The 22,481-nt window shown below is 36.3% G+C and overlaps 1 protein-coding gene across 1 annotated transcript in view; it reads left to right on the forward strand.

The window, feature by feature from the left end:
• The first annotated feature begins 2,393 nt into the window (after nt 1-2,393).
• Nucleotides 2,394-22,481, forward strand: part of LOC129263152 (sodium/myo-inositol cotransporter 2-like) — a 28,520-nt gene continuing 8,432 nt past the window's right edge. The window contains exons 1-10 of the mRNA XM_064100472.1: nt 2,394-2,403; nt 4,601-4,758; nt 6,382-6,441; nt 7,499-7,603; nt 9,078-9,183; nt 11,382-11,462; nt 12,942-13,159; nt 14,116-14,251; nt 17,860-17,967; nt 18,755-18,920. Coding sequence (XP_063956542.1) covers nt 2,394-2,403; nt 4,601-4,758; nt 6,382-6,441; nt 7,499-7,603; nt 9,078-9,183; nt 11,382-11,462; nt 12,942-13,159; nt 14,116-14,251; nt 17,860-17,967; nt 18,755-18,920 — 1,148 coding nt within the window. The remainder of the gene's footprint in view (nt 2,404-4,600; nt 4,759-6,381; nt 6,442-7,498; nt 7,604-9,077; nt 9,184-11,381; nt 11,463-12,941; nt 13,160-14,115; nt 14,252-17,859; nt 17,968-18,754; nt 18,921-22,481) is intronic.

The following is a 22,481-nucleotide window of genomic DNA, read 5'->3' on the forward strand; positions in this document are numbered from 1 at the left end:
CATTCGGCGCCTCATACCTATAGGCAGATAGGTGTTATTGCAACACCTTTGGTTGTTACATGTACACTCTTTGGTGTTATATTCAATCTCTAGGGTGTAATTTTAACACCAGAGGGTGTGGTCCTCTATTAACACCCACTGGTGTCAGTTTTAACACTACAGTTTTTACAGTGTATATATATATATATATATGGATGTTATCACGCACTCAGAAAGATTACATTAGTTTATATTGTATACTATTAAGTTTTAATATAGGTATATTTTTGTTATCGGCGCGTGTATATTTACATTAATTTTGAAGATAGCATTTTTATTTGTTCCTTATCCACGATAGTTTGGGATCTGAAGATTGATAGATAAACAAAAGATAGACAAGGTGTTTTCTTTTATTTGCACACGTCTGAAGCATACCGACATATGTTTTTATACCCACCGAGAACATAAAATATATTTCCCTTGGGTATACTGGCGTATACATTACATTGGAACGTTGCAGTCTGATCCCAAAATAGAAATAACCAAGAAAATTAATGTTTAAATAATAACAACACAGGTAGGTAGAAGAGCGTTTTTTAATTTGTTCCTGAATGGTCTTTGTGATAAAAGGAGATTGGATAAATAATTTAGTATTTATAAAATAACTAATTTGCTGAAGCAGGATGGTGATTTTTTTTCATTTTGTTAGTAAGTTTAATATTCAATATAACTCTCTTGACTATTATTCTGTCAAATGGATAAATATTTGCAAGGATCCTCCTAAAAAGGGTGTTTATTACCACTGGAAAATTGTATAGCATTAACAAGGTAACGAAAGTATGTGAATTTATTCATAGATGTGTGTCGAGAAAATGTTTTAAACCCATATTTCCCCTTAAAGGGATGGTCCGGGCTGAAGATACTCATATCTAAATAAATAGAGTAAAATTCACAAAGCTAAATGTTGAAAATTACATCAAAATCTGATAACAAATAACGAGTTATTGATTTTTTTAAGAATTGCATTATTCTGGTGAAACAGTTCTAGGCATGTCTTCATGAATATTCATTAGGTGGGCCGATGATGTCACATCCCTATTTTTCTTTTTTTCTTATGTTATTACATGAAACCATAATTGTTTCAGTTTTTCATACATGTGTAAATTATGTGTCTCCATTATGATGATATAAGTTGCGGCAATAAATAATCATTTGTTAATCCAATTGTTTTAGTAAGAAAAAAAATCGGTAGATTTTTTTTGAATAAACCTAATTTATATAGAAAGATACAAAGAAACAAGTGGGGATATGACATCATCAGCCCACCTTATGAATACTCATGGAGACATGATAAGAAATGTATTAACGGAATAATGCAAATCTTTATAATTCAATAACTTCGTGATTTGTTATCCGATTTTGATAAATTTTTCAGTGTTTTGCTCTGAGGATTTTCCTGTATCTAATTGGAATATAAAAAAATTCAGCCTGGACCATCCCTTTAACAATGAAGGAGTATTATTTCAGAACCAATTTCATATGTTTTATGTGATTCCTTTTTAATGTTCCTTATCCACAAAGCTTACAGATTTGAAGAAACAGCAATTATATATCATTAATGTCGACATATATTTGAAAACTGTTGGGATATTACGATCTGAGTTGTGTTACAGTTGTTTAGAAGACAATGAAACTAAAACTTATTTATTTTTGGAATGCCTCTTGACTTGTCGATTTTTTGAAAAATACTCGTATAAAACTGCAATTTATTATCTTTAAGGGGATGGTCCGGGCTAAAAATATTTATATCTAAATAAATTGAGTAAAATTCACAAAGCAAAATGCTGAGAATTTCATCAAATTCGGAAAACAAACAACGAAGTTATTGAATTTCAAAGTTTATCAATATTTTGTGAAAACGGTTATTTGCACATCGTCATGAATATTCATTAGGTGGGGTGATGATATCATATCACCGCTTTCCTTTTTCTTATGTTATTACATGAAATCATATTATCGTTTCATGCTTTCATTGTATAAGTGATGTGTCTCCATTACGATGAAATAAGCTGCGGAAATAAATAATTAATGCACTTAATCAGTTGTCAATCCAATTGTTTTATTCAAATTCAAATTCAATTCGGTTTTATTAAACAATACTCATCAAAAGTCCGAAAACTAACAATGTGAGTTTACATTTTTTTTAATACATAACAAAGAAATAAATACATACATAACATGCAGTGACCATTAAAGAAGAAAAAATATATACATTAGGTTTAAAATGCAATAATAGTATAAAAAGAAATAGAATTAGCAGATGCATGTAATAAGACAGATTAAATGTATACATATATATTAAAAAAAAAGCAGGTGAGGAGCAAGAAAGGGGAGCAAGAATGGCAAGAGTAAGAATGTGGAAAGGTGAGAATAGAGAGGGGGATGTAGCAAAAAATAAAGGAAAGAGGGGAAAAAGGAATGAAGGAGGATATAATTTTTTTATCAAACTAATTTCATATAATAAAAGACAAAAAACAAGTGGGGGAAATTACATCATCAGCCCAAATAATGAATATTCATGAAGACATGCCTAGAACTATTTCACCGGAATAATGCAAATCTTTAAAATTCAATAACTTCGTTATTTTGTTATCCGATTTTTAACAAATTTTCAGCATTTTGCCCTGTGAATTTTACTTTATTTATTGAGATATAAATATTTCCAGCCTGGACCATTCCTTTAATGATTTTTTCATTTGGCAAATTACTATTCTTTTAATTTTTGATATTTTATATGCTAAATGTTATGTTTTCTACTCGATGTTTAAAAGGTTATTCATCGTTTTCCTTTTTCGTTTTTTAAAATTAATCAAAATATCAACACGAGTTTAAAAAAGCATTGTGAGTATTCACCTATTTATAAACATTGAATGTCGTGATGAATCCAGGCACATCGAACTTATTTTATTTTTTCAATACATTTTTAAAGTTTTCTATACATGTATGATATGATTTATGTATCACATGTCTTTTGTATTTAATTTTATGATTTATGGAGAAATATTGAATACAGTTCTTCTTTGAAAAAAAAAGGTTGCGGACATTTGCTGTCAGTAGTCAATACAAATGAACCTTTTATTGCCATTTATCAAGTTTGCTCTCGTTAATTGGAGATTCCGGCAGTTATTCAATTCGGTATAAGCGATATACTGGACGTTTAGCAAACTTATTGATAGCGGTCAACAAACATGAAGGGTCAACGAAGTGTCAACTAAAGGCCATCACGCGCCTTACGATTGGTCTGCGACCCGATTAGGAATGAAATGTAGGAACATTTGTTGAGAATGTTGAGAAATGGACCGTCCTACTTTTTTAAAGTTCCAAATCACCATACGAATAGTTATGTTCAATTGTGTGAATATGCTACCTTCCTTATTAAAATATAAGCGAATTGAATATCTAATGACGTCATAGCAATCGTACGATTTGAAACCAATTTGTCCTTTACACGAAAATAAAAATGCATCCACTCAAAATTGTTATATTAGTATTCTTTCATCTTTATTCTTTACTACTACTAATACTACTACTACTACTACTACTACTACTACTTCTAATACTACTACTTCTACTTCTGATGCTACTACTACTACTACTACTGCTGCAGCTGCTGCTGTACTACAACAACAACAACTACTACTACTACTACTACTACTACTACTACTACTACTACTACTACTACTACTACTACTACTTCTACTACTACTGCTACTACAACTACTACTGCTAGTACTACTACTACTAATGCAGCTACCACTGCTGCTACTACTACTTATAATACTACTACTACTGATAATAATACTAATAATAATAATACTAATACTACTACTACTGCTGCTACTACTACTACTACTACTACTACTACTATTACTACTACTACTCCTGCGGCGATTACTGTACAGCTGTTACTATTACTAGTGTTTATACTTTTATGCTCCTGAACTATATGATATTTAAAGGAGAATGAAACTCTTGGAACAAGTTAGCTTTTGAGAAAGCAGAAAAATCAAAGAATAAGATCAACAAAAGTTTGAGTAAAATAGGATTAGCAATAGAAGAGTTATGAGCATTTGAATGTCGAGATCACTAATGCTATGGAGATCCTCCTATTGGCAATGCGACCAAGATCTATGATGTCACAGATGAACAACTCTCCCCTTTTGGGCACTGAAAATATACCCCAAAACATCTCTTTTTGCTCATTCTAATCATATGACAAACGATTCATCAATGATATAATGTTGTGAAACCTCTGTACTTGTCCTCTCATAAAGAGAACACCTCACCTTGTGATAGACTCTATAAAAGTGAGAATATAAGTGAAATAAGTACTAAAGTAATGAGAGAGTTGTACGTGTGTGACATCACAGATCTTGGTCGCATTGCCAATGGGAGGATCTACATGGCATTAGTGATCTCAATATTCAAATGCTCATAACTTTCTTATTATTCATTCAATCTTCCTCAAACTTTCAACAATATTTTTCTTTGATTTTTCTCTTTGATATGGATTCAGCTGGTTTCAAGGGTTTCATTCTCCTTTAATATCCCTACTCTTCAGGCCTTCAGGGTATATCTGTCATTATTTTGATGATTTATCATGCTTTTATTCAGGTTGGTGCATCGATATGGGCTAGTAATATTGGGAGTGAACACTTCGTTGGGCTTGCTGGCGATGCAGCCGTGGCGGGGATTTCGCCGGCGGCTTTCGACCTCAACGTAAGTAAAATCTTTTATAGATGAAGATTAGGTTCTTAAGATCACTAAACGGGGCAGATGAATTTAATGAAAATATAACTGATCAACCAACATTTGATTGTCAAGCATGCATCAACAATACATCTCTGTGATAAGAACTTTCCTGGGATGAGGTCAATGAAGTAAAAAACGTCGATTTACCTTCTGCGCATGCGCAACGATACATGTACGTCTGACCCTCCGTCCTATGCAATTCCACGACGCTATTTTAGCCAAACTAGCCTTGCTAGCGTCGGTACTGTTCAGATAACAATCCTGGGGCATTACGACATGATAGTCTAATATACCTATAGCGTGCGAGAAAATTGTGGACTTTTAACTGTTAAGAGTTGTTCCACAGAATACAGTATTTAGCGATCCCGGGAACTTACCCATCCTGTATTAGTAGCCTAATGTTTCGCTACACGAAACACGACAGATTCTAGAACATGAACAATGTATTGTCAAATACACTTTATCATGTTTATGATAATGAACAGCCAAGATGTCATTGTCGAAAGTTCATTAATCAAATTAACATCAGTTCCATCCTGGACTCTGGACAAACGACCTATTTGCAAATATTCGTCAGCTCCGAAACACAGGAAGAAACTTCTCTTCCTGTTGACCAATTTTCAGTTTTTAATAACCTCATGTGTTCTTGTACGGTTGAATCCGTTCTCAGTCGCAGTGCGAAAATTTCCTCTTTATAGATCGCTATATTACTGAACGTCACAAATTTCTGACACAATGAGGGAGGCGTTTCACAGAGATTTCAATCTAACTTATATATATATATAAAAAAATGTCGCTCTAAATTTCCAGTCGCGGGAGGTATGGTGCGAATAATACCGTATTTTCATTTGTGATTGCTGCATGCTCTTTACAAAAAGTAAGTGGCACAATTAAAACATCTCCCCCAAAAGGGGGATTTTTTGGTTGAATCAGTGTATTTTATGTCTCGACATCATAATATCAATCAAACTTCTGTTAACAGGCTCCTGTTGGGATTATCATTTCAACGTCATTTTTTAAAAACAAAACTTAAGGAGTGTCAATATCTATCTGTATTAACGAAAAGAAATATTGATCGTTTCTAGCTTGCTTCGCTCGCTTACCGTTGTGCGCTCGTAGACTGTAAAAACGCTGTTTAAAATTCGAGGCATATTTTAAGCCCGTCATTCAAACAACTTTTGTTTAAAGTTTTGAACAAGATTTTAAAAGAAACGAGCTTTAGAACTTGCTTGAAATTCTAATTAGCGATCTTACAGTTTATCAATCGAGAACGTTATCTGCTCAAATCGTGAAGTTTATTTCGCCAGCGATGTAGATAGTAATGACATCGAATCTAAATAATAGTTTCAGATTTATATGATTTCTCAAACGTGATGAAATTGACATCAAATCGCTGACCGTTCGATTGCAATTAGCCTACCGATTGTCTAATTTTATTAAGGTATAAATACATGAACATTATGACGTTGCAGTTTGCATTGTATAAATATGTTATCATTCACTACTTTCAGCCTATTATACATAAAACAAATAATGACCCTAAATTATACCCAAGGCAGTGATTGAATCGTTTTATCTTTTCTTTTACAGGGATTGTCGCTGCTGCCATTAATGGCGTACATGTTTGTCCCTGTTTACATCGCAGCTGGGGTAAGGACCAAGTCACACCTATCAAACCGATTCCAGACCGATTAGAGCAATATACCAGGGGTCTTTTGCAGAAAGAGTTGCGTTTAAACGCAAGTAATAAAATCGATCGCAAGTCCCAAATGCGCGCTGTTGATTTGTTAGAAATCAAGTTGCAAAAGATTTTTAGAGTTGTAATTGATTGCATATCTTTATGAAACAGACCCCAGTTAGTAGTTACCTCATGAGCAATTTTGGTCAAATGACCTTTCGTTCCGTTCATTATGATAGGCAGATTTCAAAGCAAGATATTGCGTAAGCTTGCCTTACATAGCAGGATGAAGAAATTGAATAGACCAGGGGCCCGTTTCATAAAGGATTTGCAACTGTTGTAACTTTGCCATTATGGCAGCTACCATGGAAACCTTGATTCTGATTGGCTGCTGAGCCCCGTTGTCATGGTATTGCCATTATGGCAAAGTTACAACAGTTGCAAGTCCTTTATGAAACGGGCCCCTGATGACTGAAATAGCATACCAATGAACACTATGAAGGTATTTGATGCATTTGTACTTTTAAATCATTAGCGTGTACCTGGCTAGCTGTGAAATACCAGTCGCTAGTGGATGCATTTTTGTTGTTTTTTTTTTTTTTTTTTGGGGGGGGGTTATGAAAAACACAATTCAGAAGAATATATAACCCATCAAGACATCAAAGTTGGTGCTTATCTCATTAAGTCTTAAACCCTCATGCCACTTAAGTTCAAATGACCTTCTTCTGATCATGCGCAGAATGGAACTCCGAACTGGCCTATTTGTTTTGAATAACATCATTATCATCGATCGATTTCAGTCGTTATCGTCAATGTGAGCTCAGCAGTATATCAAAAAAGTAATCTTAGATAATGACACTGTCATTCTTACACAACCGATTCTATATCAATTAGAGCTATCATTCAATTTCGAATTGCTTACTAACGGTCGGTCTGATTATATTTCTTTGGTTTTATTGTGATGTCTCTCTCTCCCCCCCCCCCCCTCCCCCTCTCTATATATCTATATATCTCTACTGACGTAACTAGGTATGCACTCTACCGGAATATATGATGAAGAGATTTGGGAGTCATCGAATCCGTATTTACCTCGCCTGTATGTCTATCTTCCTTTACATCGTTTCCAGGATTTCAGTGAGTAAACCTGATGTTAAGAACAGTGTGTTTCACAGTGAAGAATGCAGTGTGTTCACAAAACATTTTCCCACAGTGAGAAATACAATAGTGGTTCCACAGTGTGTTTCCACAGTGTGGAATACAGTGTGTTTCCAAATTGTGTACCCAAAGTGAGGAACAGTGTGTTCTCACAGTGAGGAATACAGTGTGCACCTACAGTATGTTTCCACTGAGTGTTCCCACAGTGAGGAATACAGTGTGTTCTCACAGTGAGGAACACAGTGTGTACCTACAGTGTGTTTCCACAGTGAAGAATACAGTGTGTTTCCACAGTGAGGAATACAGTGTGTACCAGCAGTGAGGAATACAGTGTGTTTACACAGTGTGTTCTCAGTGGGGAACGCAATAAATATCTGGCCAAAAGTTTAACTGCGAAAAGAAAACTGTGACACAATCTGTAATAGTAACAGTATACACGATAGATTTAGAAGCTCATCTTTTACTCAGATCATTCATAATAGGCTTGGAATAATAACTGCATCAGTTTTCTTCGCCATTGTAGCATGATGAAACAACATAATGAAAATAAGAAAAATACAATGTAAAATTTTATAAATTTTGGCTTCCCATAATTCTAGCACAGAGTTAGACAATAGCCTTATATAAACTTGACTACGGAATTCTGGTAGTGGTATGCTAAATAGCGAAAATGTAACCAAAATCAAATTTTTATGTGAAATTTTACTTTGGGGGTTTGTCAATGTAGGAAACAACCCCCCTTTAAATTTGTCAAATTTAAGCCTCCCCCTTAAAAAATCGTTCTCAGGGCCCTGGGTACGTTAGCATGCTCCACCAATACAATTTACACTAGGGATACAAACCTAAACTAAGTCGCCGTGATTTGTCAAGAGGGAGTTTTCGCTTGAATAGCATAAAAAAAGTGTATTGACAATACCCTCCATGACAATGAACAGCCAAGAAGTCTTTGTCGAAAATTGGTGAATCAGGTTTCGTCCTGTGCTCTGGTCGAACGACATATTTTTTCAATTTTTCGTCAGATCTGAAACTTAGGGGGAAAAACTGCTGTTCCGGCTCCAGTGTTTCGACAATGACCTTCCAAGCTGTTCATTGTCATTTGCCCTGAAGTTTTAATTTATTTACTGTGTTCTTGAATCTGCGGTGCGTCATGAAGTGAAAACTCTCTTATAATATCACTTTCAAGTAGTATTAATATGATACAATTTTCATAATGTAATCGTATGCAGGGTTCCGCAACACAAAGGTTTGCGATGAATCGCATATATGAAAGACTCGCACCGATTGGCTCCCGGTCAGTATTTTAAACAGAGTGCACATGCAACGATGATCTTGATTGGTCATTGGTATTTTAATAGCGATTGATTGCAGACATTTGTGTAACGGAGCCCAGAACATAGTGCAAGGATTCATTTGATGCGATCCTGTTATAATTTTTTTTTTTTTTAAACTAAAGGTTGATTTGTATTCCGGGGCGCTATTCATTACGCAAGCTTTAGGATGGAACCAGTACGTTGCAATCGGGATCCTTCTCTTGTTTGTAGCGATTTTCACTGTCACAGGTAATGTCCTTCTAATCTTCATTTATTTTACTTCTGGGCCCCGTTGTACAGAAGCGGATCTAGAGGGGGGGTTGGGGGGGTTGCAACCCCCCCCAAAAAAAAAATCCGGGGACCATTTTTTTAAATCTTATCTTTTTTTTTAAACTTGTAATTTTATTTTATTCTATTTCTATGTATTTATTTCATTTATTATTATTATTAGGCTAACAGTGCTTATTCCAAGGTCCCCAATTCTTTGTATCTGTGTTGTTAACTGGCCTTACATTGCAGGAAAATGCAACTTAATTTTACAAATTTTCATGGGGGTTAATTTGGCAACGACCTCTATACCAAAAAGAGTGGTGTTTTAGATGCAAGAAAACGCCATTTTCACACACAGATTTTCAAAAATTTACTGTGGGAGGGGGGACACCCCCCTCCCACACCCTCCCCCCTCGCTCGCTCCGCTCGCTTGGACTCGGTCGCTACGCTCCCTCGCATACCACCCCAAACCCCCCTTTATAAAAAGCTGGATCCGCCCCTGTTGTATATGATATAGTTACTATCATTGTCACTCTACCATCCATTGGTAACTACCATGGTAGCAATGCCCATCAGCCAATCAAAATCAAGGATTCCATGAAAGTTGCCTTGGATGGCAAAATTACCATTATAATAGTAGCTCTTTTGTAACAGGGCCAAGGGGCCTGTTTTTTATTAAAAAAAAATTGTTGCAATAATAAATGTTCATTAAGAGTTAAAAGCTACTGAAATCCGTCTATTTGATTGGCTGATGTTGAATTTGTTATAATAACTGGTTATGATAGTAAAACCAGTCCTTATAAAACGGGACGCTGAATTTATTCTGAAAGGGCCTATATAATAATAGCCTCTTGTCGAGGCCCTGTCGGCTGCTTTCCGAGCGAACCTGGCAAAGCAAGGGAGAGAGCGAAGCAGAGCGCCGCGAGACAGGGCCTCTGGACATCTGACCCGAATTTCACCGACTTTCTTTTGTTTTTTATTGTTTTTACCAATTCACCGACCAAAAACTGGTCGGTGAAAATCATCCAATGAGAGCGCGGGCTGCTATGACGTCATATTGAATATTCATGAGCTAATCTTGAATGGCGACCTGTGGATTCTTGGCGAAGAATGACGACGAAATATCAAAGAGCATTGAATATGCCTCTAAAATGCTGAATATTGACCGATTTAAGGATTTGCAAGTCGATAAAATTAACTCTGCACTGAAAGGACGAGATGAGTTTGCAAATCACTGAAAGGACGAGATGATTTTGCAAATCTACCCACAGGATATGGAAAAAATGTTATCTTTCATGCGATTCCACCGGTCGAACCGGGGCGTCGATTATCGATCTCCGCTGTGCAGTGCAGTGAGGGAAGCTGGGGTGGAGTTGCTGGGAGTTGACTCGAGTCTGACCAGCGGCTGAGCAGTATCTCCCGGGAAGTTTCGGGGCGGTGATGGGTCTGTTACGGCCAGTAGTAGTAGTAGTAGTAGTACCACTACTTGTAGCATTTTGCAGGTTATATCCCCTTTAGTGTCCCGCAATTAAATGAATCCCCTGCAGAATAATGGACTATATAGTATTCCGAACCCAAAACGAAACAGCTCTGACATTTCATTGGTTTACTCGGTGACCAGTAATATCATGACCGGGATCATGACTCATGTATATTCATTAGGAAGACGTTCCTCATGAATATATAATTCAGTTCAGATGTCAAGAGGCCCTGGCTCGCGCCAGGCCTAATTCGCTTCGCGAATTAGGGAATCCCTCGCTTCGCTCGGGAAGCAGCCGCCAGGGCCTCGACAAGAGGCTAATATAATAATGACCCCCACTCCCCCCCCCCCCCCATATACAGGGGCTGCGTACGTGGGAGGGGTTTTTCAGTACCCACTTGTTATAGCAAAAATAAGGGTGTAAAAAAATACCGTCCGATTGTGATTTTAACATGGCCTCCCCCACGCAAGTTAGGCAAAGATCTTCCATTTCCTCACCCCCCCCCCATTTCCTTCAAAACCCTTCCGTACCTCCCGATGAAGCATGGATTGTTATAGTGATGAAATGATTTGGTAATCTCGTATTATTCAAAAGTTGTGAAGCAAAACGTTTCCCAAATTAACGTTAAGTGTTACATGTGAATAATATATGATAACAGATAAACATAATGGCTCTCTTGTCCATTTTCAATTGAAGGGGGATTGGCTGCCGTCATATACACGGATACCGTACAAATCTTCATCATAATCGTCGGTGGAATTATCCTTATGGTATTGAGTAAGTTTATGTTTTAGAAGTGTTTACTTTGTATATGTTTAAGTTTTCTTACACAGTGTTACGAAGTGACTTTTCTAATAAAGTAAGTGTTAGTCGCTTTGATATAAGGAGGCATATTTGTTATTGTATCGCCTGCATAGCAGAGCAAGACTAAAGGCGCCGTTTTTCCGTCGCGACGGCGGCACGGCGGCGTCGTCAACATGAAATCTTATCCAAGATTAAGATTTTGAAATGTCAACATTATTGGAAAGTATATGGATCTAGTTTATGAAACTTACGCATAAGAGTGATGAAGTATTACTAAATATCCTGTGCGAATTTGACATCACATGACCAAGGTCAAAGGTCAAAAAAAGAGTAAACGAATTTAGACCATGTTGGGAGTATTTATTTAATTGCTATCATAACCTTGTAAAGTTTATGGATCTAGTTCATAAACTTAGGCATAGGACTAGGAGTAATTAAAGTATCATCGAACATCCTGCGTGAGTTTCAAGTCACATGACCGAGGTCAAATGACATTTAAGGTCGATGAACTTCGGACATGTAAGGGGAATTGTTGAATTACCATCATAACTTTGAAATTGTATGGATCTAGTTAATGAAACAACGACGAACGGGTAATCAAGTATCGCTTATTGTTTTGCACGAGTCGTATGTCACATGATCAAGGTCAAAAGTCATTTAGGGTAAAAGAATATAGTGTTTTCTTTTCATATGAATGGCGACTTGCCATATTGAATCGCATAATGCAGGCGAGACTGCTAGAGGCGCTTCACTTGTTCGTATTATCAAGCAATATCACCGAAATAGTAACAATTTGTGTTCAGAGGCTTGTGCAATATTTCATTTGATATAATTATTAACAAAGTGGACCAGTGTAAGATTCGTGTTTTTTTGTTTTTTTTTAGCAGTTCATCAGTTTAAAGTGTCACACTGTGTTTCAAACGGGATACACTGAAGGGATTGTTCCTGCCATCATGTTTAGGAACTTTCACGGAATCCACACATGTTGTGAAATTCTGTTTTCTCCATACAGCCAGGGTTACACCAAAACCGAATTCTCCCGATTAAATTCGGACCGTTTCTGCCCGAATATGGCCTGATTCGGATGAATTCGATGGGTTCGGAAACTAATCGTCTCTGATTCGGGGAGCTCCCAGAATCAGAGACGAGTATCTCAGGCTGATTCGGTACCGATGTTACCCTGGCTTTAAGGCCGGGTTACACCGGAACCGAATCAGCTGCGAACCCATCCGAATACACGTATTCGGGTGGCTCCAGGAGTATTATGTTCTCCGTCCACGAAAGCGAGAAAATTCAGGAAAGGTTTGGAAACAAACATACGAATTCACCGAAACCATCCAAATTCGGCTAGATTCGTCCGAACTTATTCGGGAGAATTCGGTTTTGGTGTCACCCTGGATTTAACCAGGCTTAAGTGAAGACAGGTTATTAATCACCTCTCTTTTATCATAGGTTATGGTCAGATTGGTAGCTTCGAGGAACTGAAAATCAAATATTTCCAGGCGATTCCGAACGCCACGCTCCAAAACCCTAACTACACCTGCGGCATCCCTGCAGAAGATTCATTCCAAATGCTGAGAGATATCAGTCCTTTCACGTCTAGCTTCCCTTGGTTAGGATTCCTGATAGGACAGACTCTGTCATCCCTCACATACTTTTGCGCAGAACAGGTAGGCATTAGGGCGCCGTCATATTTCCCTACGGTCGCCGTACGGCGAGTCGAAAACAGCCGTTTTAACGTCTTTTGCACCAGCGACAGAATGGACGGTTTGAATGAAAATAGATAGAACGGCTGTTATCGATTCGCCGTATGATGGGCGTAGGGGGAATGTGACTGAGGTATTAGAGATTCCTGCGTTTCTCTGTCGGGACAATATTTTTTTTCCTACAACTCGGGCGGCTCCAGGATTGAAAAAAGGGGTGGGGGCTTTCATGCGCCAGATATTTGAAAAGCAAAAATAAAAAATAAAATAAAAATAAAAAATGTCTTCACTTGCGAATGCACCACATTTTCCTCTAGTCTAATATCATTAATGGCTCTCACAGGGGGGGGGGGGGGGGCGACGGGGCCAAATGTGCCTTTTTATGCCTTTTTATCTTTCCATACCACAGATAAACCGTATTGTAGTTGTAAAATTAGTCTTATGAATTAGCAGTATTAATATTACTCTTCGGCTGGTTTTGAAATTGTCAAGCTTTTTACTTACTTACTGCCCGTCATGCCTCCTGACATGTAGGGCAGCGAAAAATGTTCTCCACTCCCGTCTGTTTTTGGGCCATTCTCTGAAATGATCCACATGTCTGCTGGATTGCTTCACTGTCCAAGGTCCGTCGTCGGGTGTTTCTTATTCCGTCTTGGGCTCACTGCAGTGCTGTCCTCGTTACATATATTATTATCGTTTTCTTTTTTTCTTAAGGCATGCCCAATCCAATTCCACCTCCTTATGAAAGATGCGCCTTCCATACTTTCTTGTCGGCACCTTTCATGTAATTCTTCATTTATTATTTCTTCGGCCAGATTATGCGAATCATATGTTTTAAGCTTTGGGTATGAAATCCTGGCATATCTAGTTCAGAACTTTCAAACTTCCTAATCATATATTATGTCTGATATCTAATACCTTAGGTGATGGTCCAGAGAGCCTTGGCAGCGAAGAGTCTCTCACATGCCCAGGGTGGATGCCTCTTCGCTGGTTTCTGTAAGATATTACCCCTCTTCATGACAGTCATACCAGGGATGATTGCAAGGGTTCTTTACACAGGTAAGAAGGTGATGTGAAACATGTGAATTCCAGATACCAGTTCTAATTAGTAATCGTTAAAAAAAGGGCAAATTGAAAGAAAATCTCATCAAGGAAATTTGAGACAACTGAAGATCCTTCCATTAACTCCACAAGACCATCCTTATGACAACCCGAGTTTCCTTTTAACTAATGTTCGTTCAATAACTAATAAGTTTGATGAATTATCTATAATCGTTAAAAATTATGATGTCGATGTTTTAGCGATCACAGAAACTTGGTGGGACGAATCTACACCACTTGAATCTTTTCCAATTCAAGGCTGTACAGCTTTTTACAAATCTCGTGTTGGAAAACAGGGTGGTGGCATAGCAATTTATGTTTAACACAGACTTGAACCACGTGATCTGCAAATAAAAGTACCAAATGGTATCGAAACTCGGTGGATAATCATGCGACCGCCACGGCTACCACGGAATGTTTAGTGTCTCATCGTATGTGTGATTTATTTCCCTCCAAGATATTCCATGGCAAATGATTACATTGATCATTTGTCTACAACGATAGATAGTTTGTTAATTAAGTACCCAGAGGCGGCGATTTCAATTTTAGGAGATTTTAATGATTTAGATGATGGTCGATTACTTTTAAATGATTGATTTAGACAAGTAGTCAACCAACCAACTCGAGGATCAAACATCTTAGATAAAATCATTAGTAATCATCATCATTCATATTGTGATGTACAAATTCTGCCTCCGACAGGCATGAGCGATCATAATTGTGTTTTCTGGAAACCCTCGCGATTCGAACGAAGTGCAGCATCGCAAAATAAGACCAGGAAACGATATGTGCTCCCTCTACGTGAAAGTGGGATTCGAAGTCTTGGCACTTGGTTAATAAACCAGTCATGGAACGATGTCTACTTAAATGACAACCCTTCTACAAAATGTGACTTATTCTTTAGCTCTTTGAAAACTTATATTGACAAACACTTACCTGTGAAAAAAATTACTTTGCACCAGAATGATAAGCCCTGGATGAACTGCAATGTTAAATCTTTAATAATACAAAGACAGCGAGCGTGGAATGCAAATGATCAAACCCGCTGGCGTTACTTAAGGAATAAAGTCATAATTGCAATACGAAATGCTAAAAAGGATTTTACAATAAAAGAGTTCGTAAATTGAAAACTCAGAACCCGGCGAACTGGTATCGTCAGAAAAAACTGCTAACTAATGGCCCTCAAGACCAGCCAACCATCAGTATCCCAGGCCTTCCAACTGATAATGGTGATAATTTGAAAGAAGCTGCTAACTATATTAATGATAATTTTTTGCAGATAGCTTCAGATATACCTTATCTCAATAAAGATTTGTTACCTGCATATTTGCCATCTCCTTCTCAATGCCCTATTATTCAACCTTATGAATTATACAAGTTATTATCAAAAATAGAATTACAAAAAGCAAGCGTCTCTAACGATTTGCCAGTTCGAATAATTCGTGAGTTTTCTGTGGAGTTAAGCACACCGTTGGCACATATAATAAATTTTAGCTTTGAATTGGGCATTTTCCCCCAAATGTGGAAATATGCGGAAATTATACCTGTACCAAAGTCTTACCCACCTAGGATTGATGAACTAAGACCTATTGCATTGACATCGTATTTTGCAATGATTGCAGAATCATATATTGCAAAGTGGTTATGGGAGGATATTGCTGACAAAATAGATCAAAATCAATTTGGTAATAGAAAAAATTTGTCAACATGTCATTACCTTATCGGATTACTACATGCTTTATACGGTAACGCTGAAAAGCCTCTCTCTGTATCTACAATACTTTTGACTGATTTCTCAAAAGCTTTTGATAGAATTAATCACAATTTGCTCGTTAATAAATTATTAAATCTTCATGTTCGACCATGTGAAATCTCTTTGGTAATATATTTCCTCGATAGTCGTCAGCAGGTTGTAAACTATAAAGGCAAATTATCTGATCTTAAACATAATGGTGTAGGTGTGCCACAAGGGACTAAACTTGGCCCGATTCTATTTCTAGTTATGATAAACGATGCCTGTAGAGATTCTAGTATGTCATATTTCAAATATGTTAACGATTTGACACTAGTAGAATGTAGATTAAGATCACAAACTCCACAGTTGCAAGTTCAGTTACAATGTCTTTATTCGTGGACCTTGGCAAATAGTATGAAATTGAACCCACTGAAATGTTGTTCAATATCATTTTCTTTCTCTAAGCAACCTTTACAACCACATGTTTTTCATATTGAAGGCATCCCATTACTTTATGTTAATGTAGTCAAGATACTTGGCGTCATGATCCAAGCAGACCTAAAATGGAATGCTCATGTTAAAGAAATTATCAAAAAATGTAACAAAAATTATTCATGCTACGTAGATTAAAAACCTACAATATTCCTGTTTGTGATCTAGTCACCGTTTATACTGGCTACGTAAGACCCATTTTGGAGTACTTTGTACCTCTTTTTTACGTCGGGTCTTACTAACAGACAGATTAATGATTTGGAATCTATACAAAAAAGAGCTTGTCGAATTATTCTTGGATCATCTAAATACAGTTCATATGATGATGCATTGGGTGAGCTAAGATTACCAACTCTATTGTCCCGAAGAGAAAAACTTACTCAAGATTTTGCTATTTGTTTTGAAAAAAATAACTTATGTCAGTCTTGGTTACCTCCTCAAAGAGATAATAATTTTCTTCGAAATGCAAACAAATATACAGAATTCAAATACAAGACAAACAGATTTAAAAACAGTGCCCTCCCTATCTTGTACGTGTGCTAAACAAATATTACAAATCATAACTGAAATAATTTGAAAATTCTTTAAACGTTTGATATACATACATGCTTAGAAATTGTGAAATCTCTTTAATCACCATTGACTTATTGTCCTTTTAACAGTTTTATTATGAATGATTTTATCTATCTATCATATGCATTCTCCTTTTATTCATTCATCTTTATCAATAACTTACTGTGCAAATATATGTGAATAATTTTAATTGTCTCTGTATTTTTTACCATATATTTTTAATTGATACCCTGTAAAGCATATGTAATTCAGTTTTTACTGCGATACATGTCTACTGAATAAACCATTAATGAATGAATGAATGAATGAATGATGATAATGAGGATGGTGATGACGGAGATGTTGATGATGTTGGTGACGAAGATGATGATGATGGTGGTGATGATTGTGGTCGCGGTGGTAATGATGATGGTGGTGATGATGAGGAGGATGATGGTGATGGTGATAAGGATTGTGGTATTGGTAGTGGTGGTGATGATTTTGATGATGATAATGATGATGAGGTTGAGGATGATAATGATGGTGATAATGGTGGTGGTGATGCTGATGATTATGGTGGTGACGGTTGTGGCGATGATAATGAGTTTGATGATCGTGATGGTGGTCGATGATGGTGATAATTTATGCTAATGGTGATGATGATGACGCTGATAAGAGATGATGATGGTGATGATGGCCATGGTGGTGGTGGTTGCGGTGTTGTTGGTGATACTTTTGTCCACATCGGTCGAATTTTAATGTCGTTGTCAAATTAACTTGCTTACAGATATTGTAGCCTGTGCCTCACCGGAGACGTGCATGGAAGCCTGCGGGAACCCTAAGGGGTGTAGTAACACTGCCTACCCTACCCTCGTCCTCGGCATTATGCCTGCTGGTAAACTCAATATTCAAGACACATAGGCTTCAGCTTTCATGGAGAGCGGAATGTTATTTGCTGACCCCAGACGCTCTTAAAAAACATGGGGGAAACCCTGTATGCGAGACAAAAGTGGAGGAGGGGGGAGAACTTGGAGTACTATATCCTTCGGCTATAAGCGACCTTAGCCTTTAAGCAACGGTCATGCCAGGAAAAATTTAGATGATAACTATTATAATGGAATTTTAGTGGTATTATTTTATGTCTTCTGGTCTTGTACTCTGGGTGATATCCAAATGGTATCGAATTCCCATGAACAGATTCAGGCCATTACCTTGTGATGAAAGATACATATAAACAAGTGGTAATGGGGAAAATTGCACTGGGGGATAAGGGGATCGGTCGGGGGAGGAAAATTAGGTGAAATGAGAAAAAAAATATCTATATGAAAGAAACTTTCAATGACGTAATATGTTTGATATCTCGGCGCTCCTTTTATAAATACGTCACTACAACGGCGGAAGCTCCGCGTCAACTCACCAAGATTATCATAATAATTGATAATGATGATTATAATGATAATAATAATGATATAATAAAATTACTGATAACAACAACAATAATACTAATGATAATAATAATAATAATAATAAAGTAATAATAATAATGATGATAATAAAAGTAATGATTAGTATTGGCTCACTTAACACACATGACGTACTGGAGAATTCTACTACTCATAATCATGATAATTCGTATTACATATCGCTGAATTCCTTGCTTTATCTACTTCTTTTTTTGTCAGGTCTTCGAGGGGTTATGCTTGCCGTAATGCTTTCCGCCATAGTCAGTAGTATGACATCACTACTGAATAGCATCAGTACTCTCTTCACAGTGGATATATGGATGTTTATCAGAGAGAAATATTACAACACCAAGCCAAGCAATAGAGAGATGATGATAGTCGGAAGGTGAGATAAAACTTTGATTTGTTTCTTCTGTTTCTGTTGTTTATCCGTGCATGGTACTTTCTTGGTGCGCAATAATGGCGCAGATACGTTTCTGTTACGGCTGTCGTACGGCGAGTCGAAAACAGCCGTTTTAAAATTGTGTTGAACCAGCTACATAGGTCGTTTTGAATGAAAATGAATAAAACTGTTATTTTCGACTCGCCGTACGGCCGCCGTATGGGAAACGTAACTGCGCTGTAAGCAGCAATGTACTATGTGTGTTAAAGTACAGGGGCGGTATTCTGAAAACGTTCTTATCTTAATTTTGTTCTTATCTACGTCACGTTCTCAAATTGGTATTCTGAAAACGTTCTTATCTCTTTCTTATCTTTTGTTCTTATCTTTTTCTTATCTTGCTTTCCATCGATGCTGAGCGCGTAAATTTATAATTCGCGCATATGATACAAAAGCGCGCTAAAAGATAAGGGGGGGTATTCTGAAAAGTCTCGTAAGTTTCCACTTAAGTTTCCTCATAAGTTACCCATTTAATGGAGCGCTAATGTACCTCCAAATTCGTATTCTGAAAACTCTATTAGCGCTCAATTAACTCCCTTTAGGCCACGCCCCTACTGAGCCGAATTAGCCAATCAAATGCGCTCTTACAACGTAAAATTTTCTCCCAGCGCGTAGTGTCTCTTCATTTTGCTGGCTTGCAGCGCAGCGCCCGGCTGCTGCAGGTGGACTGCACCACGATATTGATACAAAAAAAATTTTGCTGAAAAATAATGCTAAAAGCATTTGCATCGGAGATTAACAGGAGGGTCATTATGTTGTTGAAGCTAACTGTTGTCTTTTCCCTTTCTCTCATTTATTGTACCATTGTGATTTTCTCTTTTTTTTTCGAACGCGTTCTGATTTCACATCCACCTATTGTAGCTTTCTTTGTTTTGTTTTTTTTACAATATTTTATTTGCCTCTGTCTCGGGGTCATGATGGGGGGGGGGGGGTTCTTCTTTAACTTAATTCCTACTTATTTTAAAAATAACATACTTTTCATTTTTATGAGAAATCTTCTTCAACAAAATGCTGATTTGAATAAAATGATTTTAAAAATCAAACTAGCATAATCGTTAAAAAAGCCAAAATTTTATTGAAATTGGATGTACAAATGTTATGATATTTAAGATTTTATAGGTGGGGAAAACGATGGCATCCCTCACTATTTTTTATCTTTTGTACCAAAGGGGTCAATGCTTATTTTTTCATTGTCGGAAACAAGGTTTGATTCCCCCCTGAACATTGCTGCATCTATTGTTACTTGGCAATCTCATTATTGTCAAAATAATGTGCAAAAATACTTTATGATGCTTATAATAAAAAAAAATATAGAAAAATAATAGTCATATTTCCCCTATAAGTACACAATTTCTGTTTTCTTTTTCCTTCTTTTCTAATTTCTTTATTACCAAATATAGCCCCCATTCCTTATTTCACTTGTATAAATTGTGAATATTTTTTTAACAAATTTAAGCCTGAAACATATTGTTTAAAAGTCCGCCAAGTTTGGACACCCATACCACCTTCTTTCCCTTTATTCCCTTTTTATACCTTTCTCCTTTATTCTCTTGCTTCCTCCTAAATTTGGTCGCAGTATTAAACCGATTTGATGATATTTATACGAAATGAAAGCCACATTTAGCAAGAGAAAATGAGACTTAATGGACCTCTTATCACCATTATCTTTCCCCACTGGAAAGTCCGCTAATTGAGCGCTAAGAGACTTTTCAGAATACCAAAAGTCTCGTAACTACTAAGTCTTCGCGCGGTCATAACGCGTACTGTTGCAAGTGCGCGCAACGCAACCCTGCCAAATAAGGAAAGGGGCACTTAAGTGACTTTTCAGAATACCAAAATGCTAATTGAGCGCTAATTGACCGCTAATTGAGCTTTCAGAATACCGCCCCTAAACAAAATAAAGATAAGTGGTATTCTGAAAACGTTCTTATCTTTTTTCTTTCTTATCTTTCACGATATTTAAGATAATATTTAAGATAGCTAGAGGGTTATCACATCTCACGATGTCCGCGTTTTTTCTTGCTCAAAATCGATGGCCACTAGTAGTAACAAGTACCCACAAGTATTCCTCCCACCCTTTCTTTAATTCACCCTTTATTTTGCCCGTCTCTTCTTTTCTATCCCTTCTTTCTTTCTTTCTTTCTTTTCTTTTATTTATTTTCTCTTTTTCTTCCTTTCTATCTGTCTGTCTTTCTTCTTTTCTTTCATTCTTCAATTATATCTTTTGTTTTATTCTGTTTGAATCTTTTTTTTGCTTTGTTTCATTTATACTTCATCTTTCTTCCTTTTTATTTTCCCTTTTCGTTTAATCTCTTTCTTTTTTCTTTACTGAGTCTTTATTACTGCTTTCCCCCTTTTCTCTTCCTTTCCTTTCCTTTTCTTTCTTTTTCATTTTCTTTCTTCCTCCATTTATTTGTAATCTTTTTATTTTTCTTCCTTATTTTTTCTTTAATTCGGCTTTCGTTTTATATATGCCTTACCTTTTTTTATCAATGATTTTCTTTTTCTCCCTTTTTCTTTTTCTTCCTTCCCTTAATTCTTAATTTTTCTTTCTTATTTTTTTTTATTTCTGCTTTCTGACACTTTTGTGTCTTTTTTTCTTTATTTCGCTCATTTTTTTGGTCGTTCTTCATTTACTATTTGTCTTTACTTTCTTTCTTCTCTCTGTCTTTCTTTTATCAAATTTTTCTTTATTCTTTCCATTTATGTTTTTTTTTCTTTCTTTTCCTAACTTTTTATTTCCCCTTTTCGTTTTTTGTTCTTTCTTTCTTTGAATTTAGCTTTCTTTCCTTTATCTTTTTGCAGTCTTCATGTTTGCGTTAATTTTCCTTTCATTTTTTCTCTCTCATCTTTATTTCTTTGTTTCATTTTCCTTTTTTTTTCTTTCTTCACTTTTTACATTTTTATTCCCTTTTTTCTCTCTTTCTTTTTTTTTAATCTTTCTAACTTTCTTTCATTTGTTTTTTCAAACGTTTTTCCTTTTCGGTTCCTTGTTACTTTTTTTTATTTTCAGTCTGACCTCTTTCTTTTTTCTGTTCCTTTTAGATTCTTTCTTTTCTTTCTTTTTTCTCTATTTTTTTCCTTCACTTTATCATTGATAATTGTTCTTTCTTCTTTTTCGTTCTTTTATTCATTCTTTTTTCTTTTTAAGTTATTTCGCTTGCTTTTTTTTCATTTTTCTGCTTTGTTCCTTTCATCTTTTTTCTGCTTCATTCTGACCCTTTTCTGTCTTCTTACTTCAATACCTACCTACTTTCTTTCTTCATATTTTATTCTTTATTCGTACCTGCTTTATTTGCTTTTCTTTCTTTATTTTGTGCACGTGGACGTCTCGAAATAATAAAATCAGTCATTGCGTACAAAATGCCTATTTCGCGCAATGCGCCAGAAACAGTGTACGCGCAGCGCCCATGATATTCTCTTCACATAAGGAACGCTTCTATTGGTTAAACTGCCAATATAAAGCGCATTTTGATTGGTAATATCCTTAAAATGGGCGTGTTGAAG

This window comes from Lytechinus pictus, chromosome 6 (genome assembly GCF_037042905.1).
Source record: "Lytechinus pictus isolate F3 Inbred chromosome 6, Lp3.0, whole genome shotgun sequence".
Lineage (NCBI taxonomy): Eukaryota > Metazoa > Echinodermata > Echinoidea > Temnopleuroida > Toxopneustidae > Lytechinus > Lytechinus pictus.